The sequence below is a fragment of the Siphateles boraxobius genome, unplaced genomic scaffold (genome assembly GCF_051911475.1).
Source record: "Siphateles boraxobius isolate OS27281-9 unplaced genomic scaffold, OSU_SipBor_1 25, whole genome shotgun sequence".
Lineage (NCBI taxonomy): Eukaryota > Metazoa > Chordata > Actinopteri > Cypriniformes > Leuciscidae > Siphateles > Siphateles boraxobius.
The window spans coordinates 21,438,322-21,451,848 of NW_027508866.1; the positions used below are offsets into that span (position 1 = coordinate 21,438,322).

Sequence of the window (13,527 nt, forward strand, 5' to 3'; positions counted from 1 at the left end):
TGTAGTCTGTCAAGACTCCAAATGGCACCCATTGTGGGGCGTTTGGCACTTGGCTATGTCCAGGGGCACATCACAGGCTGGTGACAGGCTTAACAGAGACAGACCATGAAGTAGTGCCTGCCTCAGATTTCAACACTTACAGCTTTCACATTCTTGCAGGCCCGTGCAATCCTTGTGTTTGTCTGATTGCAGATAATGGCATCAAAGCAATTTGTATCAGTCTCAGTGTCAGATAAAAAAAGATGCTAGAATGTGCATGTATTATACGTTTATTTTATTTTTTTACCAGCACAGATTACAAACTACAGTACATTGGGCACTGGACAGATTTGTGGTCAATTTGCCCAATTTCCCATTGATTGTCCCAAATTCATACCACACTGAGCCAAAAGATGACATGTTAAAAGCTCTATTACTGTAATACAAGGAGAACATTTCTGCAATTACATTAAAATATGGGTCAATTCTTCCTCAGATTGTATGTTGGGTAAAAATGGTACCATGTTCCCCATGATGAATGCAGTAGTGTGCAAGGATGAGTGACTGTGAGATAACTCTTTCTCTCTCTCTCACGCATTGATAAACTCTTTCTTTCCAAAGTTAAGCCTGCCGACGAGAGGAAGCAGTGAGAAACAGCAGTGCACAAAAGAAAGTGCTGCCATCAGCATGATGACCAGCCACAGTTGAAAAAAGGAACAGGACCAGCACAGTGATACAATCTTTTCCTCACAGTCCAGAGATCTTTACAACACAGTTCAGTCCAGATAACCTAGACTTGCCCCACAGTGATCTAGACTCTTCCCTCTCAGTCCATCACAATGATCTAGACTCTTCTCTCTCAGTCCATCACAGTGATCTAGACTAGTCGCTCTCAGTCCAGCACAGTGATCTAGACTCTTTGCTCTCAGTCAAGCACAGTGAACTAGACTCTACCCTCTGTCCAGCACAGTGATCTAGACTCTTCCCTCAGCCCAACAGTGATCTAGACTCTTCTATCTCAGTCCAGCACAGTGATCTAGACTCTTCTCTCTCCGTCCAGCACAGTGATCTAGACTCTTCGCTCTCAGTCCAGCACAGTGATCTAGACTCTTCTCTCTCAGTCCAGCACAGTGATCTAGACTTAGGGCTGGACAATAATTCAATATCAATATATATCGCGATTTTTTTTTCGATAACGCTGATATGATTTTTAAACACATTTTCGATATTTCAATATACATAGCAGCATTTGTCACTGACTGACGTTAGGCCCGCAGCCGTCAGAAAAAGCACAACACAATTGGATACTTTCCTGATGACGTACACCACAGACACGCAGCCACTGCTCAGAGCAGCGGATCTCCAACGCGGCAAGTTTCAGCCACAGAATGAGCGCCCCTGACCGCAATGCAAATGTGACTGAACGAGCTTCCACAAGTAAGGAGAAAGCACACGCACACGACGCGCAGAATCCAGTTCTCTTTCTTTAGCGCTTGAATAATAACACACATTTATGCCAAAATGTCCGTTTTGTCAATTGTATCCTCACAAGAACAGTCTAACTGAGTGTTAATAAATAAAATCTTAAATGAAAGTTAAGAGTAGCCTAAATGAGAAAATTAAATGCGTAAGATCCTCTCATCAGCGACAGATCTTAAAGGGACAGCAGCCAATTCTGTCTGTCAGTTAAGTTAACCAAAGAACACAGGGGAACAGAGCAAATTACTCACCGATCTTGTCTAAAGAACGTGTGTAGCTTTAATAAGGATTAATCTATATTTAATTTATAATTTATGCAGTTCAGACTATTTGATAACCTTATTCAATTTCTGTATATTTCAGTTTTATTTACACACAAAACATTAATGGTGAACATTTTTGACTTTATAAAATGATTATCTCAAGTCTTGAAAAAAGTAAGACATATTTTTGTTATACATAGTTTAGTAGCCTACTTTTATTTTTGGCAGAATTTATCATTATAATCAACTTAATTATTTCCTGGATTTTGTAACACCATAGTCCCTAAATGTATGTAAATGCAGGAAATGGGATTTAAATCGGAAAAAAATTCCCCCATTTGGTGTACCAAATGTTGCACAAATGTTATGGCAAATGTAAATTTAAAAACAGAAATGCATTGCCATTTTACATATTACATTGTAATTTTGCATATTACATTTCAAACTGAATATTGCTACCCATATGCTTTCATAGTCTTGTAGCAGGTATTGAGAAGAGAATATTATTGTTATGATGGGTTATTTTATTGCTTCATGTAGTTTGTTATGGTGCAGTAGCGAAAGACTCCAGTAGATTTCATAGACTTGGCAAATTCATTTTTCAGAAGATTGTAGGAACAGACATCTGTTATGGGCGTTCTTGGCAGTTTTTCTGAGGCTTTTATATTGTTCATATAGATATCGGAATTATATCGTATCGACCGAAATTAAGAAATATATCGTGATATAACATTTGGCCATATCGTCCAGCCCTATCTAGACTCTTCGCTCTCAGTCCAGCACATTGATCTAGACTCTACCCTCTGTCCAGCACAGTTATCTAGACTATTCCCTCAGCCCAACAGTGATCTAGACTCTTCTCTCTCAGTCCAGCACAGTGATCTAGACTCTTCGCTCTCAGTCCAGCACAGTGATCTAGACTCTACCCTCTGTCCGGCACAGTGATCTAGACTCTTCCCTCTCAGTCTAGCACAGTGATCTAAACCCTTCCCTCTCAGTCCAGCACAGTGATCTAGACTCTTCCCTCTCAGTCTAGCACAGTGATCTAAACCCTTCCCTCACAGTCCAGCAAAGTGATCTAGACTCTTCCCTCTCAGTCTAGCACAGTGATCTAAACCCTTCCCTCTCAATCTACTACAGTGATCTAAACCCTTCCCTCTCAGTCCAGCACAGTGATCTAAACCCTTCCCTCTAAATCTAGCACAGTGATCTAAACCCTTCCCTCTCAATCTAGCACAGTGATCTAAACCCTTCCCTCTCAGTCCAACACAGTGATCTAAACCCTTCCCTCACAGTCCAGCACAGTGACTTAGACTCTTCCCTCACAGTCCAGCACAGTGATCTAGACCCTTCCCTCTCAATCTAGCACAGTGATCTAAACCCTTCCCTCTCAGTCCAACACAGTGATCTAAACCCTTCCCTCTGAGTCCAGCACAGTTATCTAAACCCTTCCCTCTCAGTCCAGCACAGTAATTCCATTCCTTTCTGACAGTCCAGAAAACTAGACCTTTATCTAATAAAATGACAGTGACCTAGACTTGCCCCACAGTGAACTAGACTCTTCCCTCTTTCCATCGCAATGATCTAAACCCTTCCCTCACAGTCCAGCACAGTGATCTAGACTCTTCCCTCAGCCCAGCTCAGTGATCTAGACCCTTCCCTCACAGTCCAGCACAGTGATCTAGACCCTTCCCTCACAGTCCAGCAGAGTGATCTAGAGCCTTCCCTCACAGTCCAGCACAGTGATCTAGACTCTTCCCTCAGCCCAGCACAGTGATCTAGACTCTTCCCTCTCAGTCCAGCACAGGGATCTAAACCCTTCTCTCACAGTTCAGCACAGTGATCTAGACCCTTCCCTCTCAGTCCAGCACAGTGATCTAGACCCTTCCCTCACAGTCCAGAACAGTGATCTAGACTCTTCCTTCACAGCCCAGCGATCTAGAACCTTTCCTCACAGTCTAGCACAGTGATCTAAACCCTTCCCTCACAGTCCAGCACAGTGATCTAGATTCTTCCCTCAGTCCAGCACAGTGATCTAGAGTCTTCCCTCTCAGTCCAGCACAGGGATCTAAACCCTTCTCTCACAGTTCAGCACAGTGATCTAGACCCTTCCCTCTCAGTCCAGCACAGTGATCTAGAACCTTCCCTCACAGTTCAGCACAGTAATCTAAACCCTTTCCTCTCAGTCCAGCACAGTGATCTAAACACTTCCCTCACAGTCCAGCACAGTGATCTAGACTCTTCCTTCACAGCCCAGCGATCTAGAACCTTCCCTCACAGTCCTGCACAGTGATCTAAACCCTTCCCTCACAGTCCGGCACAGTGATCTAGACTCTTCCCTCACAGTCCAGCACAGTGATCTAAACACTTCCCTCACAGTCCATCACAGTGATCTAGACTCTTCCCTCTGTCCAGCACAGGGATCTAGAGTGTTCCCTCAGCCCAGCACATTTATCTAGACCCTTCCCTCACAGTCCAGCACAGTGATCTAGACCCTTCACTCACCGTCCGCGCGCGCGCTGTTGTTTACTACAGTTATAGAGCGCGTGTCTGTGCAGTTCATTCACTCTCGCACCTACATTAGTAAACATGTTATTTTTACATGAACACATCCAAACTATATTGCTATAGCCTACTGAGATGAGTAAAATAGACTGAAATATGTTGAATAAAATGTCTGTATAAGCAACAAACTGCAAATTAACATGTATATGCTAGTATATCATAAACACGATATGTTACAGACTAAATAATATGAATGTTTAGACAAGATTTCGTTGATTAGTTTTGGATAGATTCTAAAGTTTTTAGGCTACTGTAAAAAAGACTACTGCCACATTAAATAAGCTTTTGTTCGCCAATTTCTGCTCATATGCTAAATATATAGTATGGGATATTTTGTCAAAAATAAAGTAGGTATATTGAATTATCAACTAAGATGTTATTATAGTGTTTGTTCCAATATTCAAACTAATGAATCCTTACCTTTGAAATAAGTATGATAAAATGTATACTTTTTACAAAGAAAGAATACACTTGAAATATTGTTAAAATTTTAATTGTTGTTGTAATTGTAACCTATTTGTAATTGGTAACAATTTATAATTGTAATATATATATATATATATATATATATATAAATCCTTTTGTCCTCACAATCTTTGGTACACCGCGACACAACTGTGTGAACGGCTTATTATGCAGCTCATTAAGGGGCTCATTATGCAGGTCTTTGTTTTCTCAAGTGTGAACACGCCTCCACACATATTGCCTTTCCAAACAAAATGTGTCTTATAAAATTTAAATCAATGTATTGTTTTGTGTAAATGATTAGGCAGGATGATTTTCAGATCATTTTGAAGCAAAAACTCTAGGCGACAACATCCATTAGCCAAAAGTCTTGTGGACACATATTTAGTATGTGTTTTGTGGCCTTATTTCAGAAACTTTAAGTTTTTTCAATAACCATGCATAAACAATATTCTCTCAAAAATACAAACATGTACATACATGTTGCACACATATTATGGTAGCCCTATTTGTGCTAAATAGAGTGTAATTACACCTTTGCCATTAATATTTTTATAAGCAACTGAAAAAAAGCGTCAATGTCAGGGCATGTCAAAACATCTCAAGGACCCCAAAAATACCTTAGACCCCAGAGGGTTAAAAGGTCATACCCTGGATCTTGTGTGTTGTTCAGGTGTAACTCATAATTGTACTACTTCCGAATCTGTCCTCACAAGATCATATGCTGGTGTTGTTAAATGCTCAGTTATCTGTTTTTAAGTATAATCTATGTCCTTCTATCTCAATCCGAAACACAAAAAACATTGATGTTGCAGTTTTTGCTGAAGGTAATATTTTTAGGAAATTTGGTATTCAATTCTACTGCTATGCCGACGACACACAACTTTACCTGTCCTCCAAACCTACCTCTATTTCCTCTATCTGTCCTCTCAGATTGATTAGTAGAGAATAAAGAATGGTTTACTTCAAATCTTCTTAAACTTAACATCAGTAAAACAGAAATTCTTCTTGTTGGCTCAAAAAACAATCTGACGAAATCCACAAAAATCATCTGTGAATATTTACAACTTACCAGTGTCTGTATCTAAACAAGTTAAAATCTGGGGGTCATCCTTGACCGTACTCTCTCATTCGAAGCACACATAGACTGCCATTCGCTCTGCTTATTTCTATATACGTAATATTAACCAACTTCGTCCGGCTCTCTCAGTAAAGAGCACGGCAATTCTTGTTCATGCTTTAGTCACTTCCCGTATAGATTATTGCAACGCTCTTTTTTATGGACTGCCTTCAAAGGTAATCCACAAACTCTAGCTAGTACAGAACTCTGCTGCTCTAATTATCTGCAGAAATCCTCTAGCTGAACACATTACTCCCATATTACAACACTTACACTGGCTCCCGGTTAAATATCCTACTAATTTTAAAATTCTTCTTCTTACTTACAAGGCACTCAGCAATCTTGCCAATTCATATTTATCTGACCTTCTTCATATCTTCACACCTTCTCGGACTTTAAGATCATCTTCTTCACTCACACTTGTTCTCCCTCGAACTCGCACTATTTCCATGGGATCCCGAGCCTTTAGCCATGCAGCTCCTTATTTATGGAACCTGCTGCCACAGGATGTGCAAAACAGTGGAAGACTGCATGTTTTTAAATCTCGCCTGAAGACCCGTCTTTTTCGGCAGGCTTTTATGTGATTACTTTTACATTTTAATACTGGTATCCAGGCTGTAATAATAAGTGTTTGTTTATTGTTGATTGTTTTATTGTGTTTGTAAGGTGTCCTTGAGTGTCATGTAAGGCACCTATAAATAAAATGTATAATAATAATAATAAAAAAATGAACTAAAAGAGACTATACTGTAGCACTGTGGGGGGGGGGGGGGGGGGGGGGGAGTGTGCTTAAACCATGTTTGCATACACATACTGATGCAGATCAAATATAATCAGGGTTTCAAATGTCTTGCCCAGTCTGACTGCAACAAATACAAACCCATATTTAATAATAACGAGGTCTGCCTTAGTACAGACCCGGCATCTAGATTTAGTCAAAAGCAATATGGATAATGAAAAACAAGCTTGCATCTGCAAGACATCTACTGTTAACACACAGAACATGGGTGCGATTAAATAGGCAACAAATCAAAACCTCCAGTGGAATAACTCAATGCAGGCAGAGGCAGTAGCCTACCACATGCAGAGAGTGAAAGAAAATACAGTAGATAATCCCTTTATAGAACAGGCAGATTGTATTCACATTATTTTCCCACACTGCAGAAAGAACACAACATGCTGAAAGAGTATAACACTGATGTTGAATAGCTCTTAGTCTGCAGTTTTTCACCCTGGAGGCTTATTGAGAATATAAAAATTTACAAGTTTTAATAAGCTCAATTATGGAACTTTAGCACATTCCTCATATCCAACCCCTTATATGCATAATCTTACATAAATTTTGCTTAAATATTACTGAACCTTTACTGCAATTAGGGATTTATACGCATGGATGAGACCCTGACGTATCCTAGAGACAGGCATCTCGCCACATATCAGCCACCAGGAGAACAAGAAGATGATTGGTCCACTTTTTCAATGACCCTGTGTTACCATGGTGACCATACACATGACCTATCAAAGCATCTGGCTTCTCCATGCCAATTCATCTCATTGTGTCGTTAACAAATCTTATTGTTGTGCATTTAATGTGATTAGAGGAACCATCCCTGAATCGAATATGCCACAGGCTTTTCAAGAGGAAAGGAGTAAAAAAGAATCTTTGAAATGCACTAGCCATATATAAACTCTATGCATGGGTGGTTTGTGCTAGCAAATCAAGATAGATTCCTACATTATTTAAATAATTATCCTCTACAAACTTTGATAAATAATTTTGTAGACAAGAAATGACAATATTTAAAATTAAATGAACAAATATGAACTATACAGGAATATGCCTAAATAAAATAAAGCAAAAATAAAAATAGCAAATGATGACCAGTTTTGGCTGAACTATTACTTTGATGTAGATTTATGAATGTCCTGAAAACATTACATGATCCAAGATTTTATCTTATATTTTAATGTTTCTGAAAGCAAGCATGCATAAAATTAATCAAAAGTTACAGTAAATACATTTGTTACATTTTTATTTCAAATAAATGCTGTTTCTTTGAAACTTTCTATTTCTCTTTACAAAATGTACACCGTTTCCACAAACATATTAAACTCTTTTCAACATTGATAACAATTAAACAAACAAGTTTCTTGAGAAGCAAATCAGCATATTAGAGTGATTTCTGATGTGACACTGAAGACTGAAGTAATACAAACAACTCTAAAATACTAGGCAAATATCAAACCTATGTGTGTGCAACAAACAAAGCCAACACAGGATGAGGAAGCTGTTCTGCAAATCACAGGATTTCTACAGCACTGAAGCAGCATTATCCATTTGTAGAAAGCATCCGTTTTCCGTGATATTTGTCTATGCATCACCCAAGAGACTGAGAAGAATCGTATCCTTGCTGTCACAGTAAATTCAGCGATGCACTGTGAAATCCCACTACAGTAAAATTGTTGCTAGGACACCACAGAATTCACGGAATGCTGCTCACAACCGAGCTCTCTGTAACTTCTCGTCAACAATTCCCATATCTGACATTCCTGAAATGCCATCTTTCACCACAAGTATTACCTTTGCGCAGTTCTACCCGTCTGTTGCTTTGTCACTGTCCTCTCACAAACGACCACTTCCAATGAAAAGTCCTGAAACATTTATGATCTATCATGTATTGCGTAAGTCTTCAGTTTGATAAAGGCTGGTTGCACACTTACACACACCATAACCCCAGTCAAACATGTCTGATCAGCTTTAACTCATGGTTGTGGGCTGTACTGTCAACTTTGCCAGGGGCAAGAGGGAGTATGTCAGGTTTGACAGGGCAGAAATACTTTTGTACTGTTCTGAAAGGAGGGGTCCCAGTAGACAGTAATCAAGTGTGCATGTGTTTGCCAAGGTGCAACGACTCCGAGCCTTTGGGCTCTCATATGCTTGATGTGCTGGAACACAAAGTTTGCTTCGTATGGGAAAAAAGGATCCGGTCCTTACATGCTTTTCAGATAACAAGCTCTGATGTTATACAGCCATAAAGGACAGTGGTAAAGGACGAAGTAGTGACTATAGGACCAGTGTTGGGGAGTAACAAACTAAACTAAACAAACCAACACTTTGTCCTAACCAGACATGATGTGGTGACATGCGATAAAGGGTATATTTTCCATGTTAATTAAGAGTTTTTGTCACGACAGGCGGCATTGAATTCTATAAAATAAAATAAAAAACGATTATTTCGGCAACATAGCGGCTGAAACAACAACATACAAAGTGTGAAAATGATAATCTCAGGTACTGATTATGTGCTTTATTTCATCTTAAAAGTATCTAGTATGAGTTTGAACATCATTTTGCATGACCTTTAAAGCCAACCTTGAAAGTTGAAATGGATCACCTCGGATCTTGAAAATAAATGAAACAAGAAAATTCAAACTGTGAATTCAATGTGAACAAACACAGCTTCAATGTAGTTAGCTTTTTTTTGTTAGTAGCTTGTAGCGTAGCTAACTATTTTAAAATGGTAACTTGACTATAGTTTAACTTGTAGCTTGGCATGTTTACAGATTCAAAGTAGCTTTCTCACACTGTAAAGGACTAATGTTTAATTTTAGCTTCTATTTTATATCAACAACTTCCCACCTGTTCTAATTACGTTCCAATTAAACAAGTTTTCAGCTAAAGTGGTCAGACAAGAGTAAATATGCCTTGTAGTATAATTATTACCATTCAGTTAATGACAATATATACAGCTCAAAGAGTGTGAACAACACAAAACATCAGGGAGGTATTTGAAAGCATGTTAATCAGTGTTAAACAGCAGGGACTATATTGACCTTGATGTAAGCTAGCTTGATTGGGCTATCAGCACACAGACTCAGGGTCAGCTTTGTTATGGCTTCCTTAGTTTTGTGTAGCAACGGCCACGATGTACTGTGAAGGCCATTTTGCATCAAGAAACCCAAACAATGATGCAACAGATTCCATAACAGGGTAAACATACGCCTGAGGTCAAGTTCAATTCAAGATTGTATTTTGTGCTAATTTGGCTAAATGCTAATGACTATGCATTTCAGACTAGCGGTTGAAAGACAGGTTTTTTTTTTTATTACTGACCCTGCAGGAGAAAAACTGTGTAACCTAAGGTGTTTAGCTGATCTCCCAAACTGACAAAGCTGGTTAGGCAGGTCTTTTTTTATATAGTTTTAACCAGATAAACCGGACAAGACCAGCAAACTGCCCTAGGCTAGTGATAAACAACCAAAATTTAAGAAAACAAAAAGTGAAAAGGCTGGTAGTCGATTTTGAAATTGACAAAAAGTTCCAATACACTCTCAAGGCAATTCATAAAATATTTTATTTAGGAAAATTCATACCTTTTTGTATGATACGCTTACAACCCACTGAGAGTTAGGTTTAGGGGTGGACCTTCATGCATGTGTTTGTTTTTTTGTTATTTTTAAATTCATAACATTTCGTCCAACTCAAGGGTTAAGGTTAGCATAAAATGTAAAATAATTGCATTTTCTCTTGAGATCAGGTTTAAAACTTCTGAAGTGGACACAGTTACTGGCCAAATGATCGAATTAATATTTATTTATTTAACAAATACATAAAAAAATATTATGCATAATAAGATAAATAATTTGTATTTGTTATATAATTTATGTATTTATATAGTTTAGTCAGGCTAGACAAAACCAATATATTCAAAACATAAAAATTAGCTCCAAATATTTTCTGATCGTAAAATCTAACTATGCAGTCTGACTTTGGTGATACAGTCTCAAAATCAAACTATATATATATATATAAAAAAATGAATTTACCATTACTATGCCAAAGAAATGCAGAACTGCAATGATTCATGGGAAATGCCATAAACAGCAATGCTTTACAGAGATGTGCAAACTTTGATCTTCAGAACAATACATCTCTGTTTCTTTTTGCATTAGTTACAGTAAAACACATAACTGAAAATCACACCAGCCATTCAGCACTAGACTATATTAAAAGCCATAATTTGGCAATTATTTTGCCGAATCACTAAAATGCCAAGAACATCTTAAAAGCGATCACTGGGGAGCTTTCATGAGATTCAGAAAATATCAAAATATAGAAGCTGTCCGGAGGCTATCCCTGGTCATTCCACTTTAGACTCTGAAAATAATAGAGACACTGTTTCCTTTTCCAAAGCACAACAACATATTAAGGATTATTGTGTACCAGGGGAAGGATGAGTGAGCAAGAGAGAAAAGAAATGGCAGAGAGGGGTAAGAGAAGAAGGGGAGCAGATGATGGGGTCATTCTGCCCTCCATTTTATCTCCATTCAGATGCTCAAATAACAGCTAATACACTCGCCAACCATTTCACCATCATACACTGATCATTGCATTGTTCATTTGTAGTGCTCTTAAAAAGGTTAAAAAGCAATAGTACTTTATTTTTAAAAATATATTTCGTATCAGTATGATTTTTAGAAGCCAGACAGTGTCCATGACACTGATTGAATTTAAAGTGCCCCATTATGCTTTTTATAAATGAGTTGCAATGTAGTGTGTAATATAGCTGTTTGTGACTGTAAAAGACCTGCAAAGTTTCTTAATAAATGGAGTTATTGTCTCCCAAAAGAAAGAAGTGATCCTGAACTGCCTGAAACAAGTCGTCAGTAATTCCAGTCTCACTTCCCGTACTTCACTTCCCAGTAATTCACGTCCACCTGCACGAACATACATAGGTTTGTAAAATTTTTGCATCATATTTGCATAATCCTAGCCTATGGTCTTCATTGTCTGTTTGCAATGTCTTGCATGCACTTCCAAGGTATGAGACTCTGGAAGTTTGTATCACTGTGAATCAAATGCTGAGGAAACCTCTGCAGATGAAATTCAAATATGGTAATGGGCGTTTGATTTCAACAGACTGGGTCATCTGACCAATCAGAGCAGAGTCGGCTCTCAGAAAGGTGGGGTTTAGAGAGACCGGATCTTTTATCGAACAGTGTCAAGACACTGTGAGAAAAGAGGTGATGCTGAAATATATATTATGAGAAAATTAGAGGATTGGGATATATGTGTAAACCTGTTGTAAAATTAGGAGCCTTTAAAATAGCATAATAAGGGAACTTTAACAGACTTTATAAAGATCTTAAGATGATTCCTGTGGGATCACGACTGTGGGATAATGTTCGCAAATCCATGAAAAAAACATGAAAACAGTTTGAATAGTCTGTTTTACACTTTTCATGGAAATATATTAAGAATGTCAAAACGAAACAGAGTTTGCCACCCATTTAACCTTTAGTTTAGTTGTATGACCTTTTGATCTTTTTTTTTATATTTGTAAAATATCGGAACAAATCCGAATATTCAGCATGAAAAAAAATGTCTAGGTGAAACATAGGGCTAATACATAAGGGATAACTTACAGTTAGTGTAAGTGTGGCATGCCGATCAGGACTCTGAGCTGAAGCAGAGGTTTATGCGATAATGAGCAGCTCACTGTAGCAAACATTATCCCCATTATTACTCGGCTACTTAGCAAATAAATAAATGGACATAAAATATTGGTTTGAATTCAAATTATTTTATTATGTGAGTGATACAAAGACATTAAACTAACACAGCCACTATGTAGGAAATCAGCTGCCTGGGACAAGTTGTTTATCGCTCATTATACCGTAGAATGCTGTAATTGACCAATCAGAATAAAGTATTATTTTTGCCGCACTTGAACACCCTTGGTTAGCAGAAAAGGAAGTCATTTCAGAGGCAGAGAAGGTTATTAAATTTTAATAATAGATAATGAAAACCCATTAGACATGAGTCGCGAACACCGACATTTATTAAGAAAGCAAGCAAGGACAACTTTGACTTCATGTGGTCTTTAAATCTGTGACCAAAAGTAATCCTTCACATGAATACTTCAACAAAAAGGCCAAGTCAAGTCATCTGAAAATGGTCTGAAAGTGCCTAGACTGTAAATGGAAGTGATGTTGATGAACAGACAGTACCTGTGGATGGAGTGGAACTGCTCATGGTAGTACAGCAACACGAGGAGGAGGAAACAGGAGGCTCTCCAGATGCCCACTGAAACACACAAATATAAAATAAAACCCTCAGTCAAAATGAGTCAACGTGGGAACCAGAGAAACCACCCAAAACAACACGTAATACACCCTTATATTCCAAACTTGGGCGTAAATGTTTAGCAATATTGAATTCACACCTGTAAAATCAACCATATTTAAGTGATATTACCAAAAAGGGAATGAATTCAAATGTATTCCAAAACGAAATGTTCCACTAAACTATTCACATGTCATCGGCATACATGGATACATGGTGACTATCTATTCAAAATCTAATAACACAGACCCGTGTGACGAGTACAGAAAACCAATCGAAAGGCCCTGTGCCGTATCAAGTGCCTGTTTTTTCAGTCCAGAAGGGAAATTTCAGCAGCGCGTCAATTCCTTGAGGACGGTGTCTAACAAGCACACAAATGCATCCATTAGCAGCAAATTGTTTGTGAGGAGATCAAGAATACAATCTATTCATCTACAAGATGATCCTGCCCTCAGATACTGTAGACTCTAGAGCAGTGCATTACATGAGAGTGTTTAGGGCTGCATAATGCTTACATTGCCTCATTTTGG

General features: G+C 38.2%; 1 protein-coding gene across 6 annotated transcripts in view; it reads right to left on the minus strand.

Moving 5' to 3' along the window:
• Window positions 1-13,527, minus strand: part of ptbp3 (polypyrimidine tract binding protein 3) — a 69,775-nt gene that overhangs the window by 25,537 nt on the left and 30,711 nt on the right. For 4 of the 6 annotated variants that reach the window (XM_077243167.1, XM_077243164.1, XM_077243168.1 and 1 more), the window contains exon 2: window positions 12,883-12,958. The exons of the other annotated variants lie outside the window; for them this stretch is intronic. In XM_077243167.1, the coding sequence (XP_077099282.1) occupies window positions 12,883-12,907 (25 nt within the window). In that variant the 5' untranslated portion in view covers window positions 12,908-12,958. The remainder of the gene's footprint in view (window positions 1-12,882; window positions 12,959-13,527) is intronic. 6 annotated transcript variants of the gene reach the window in all.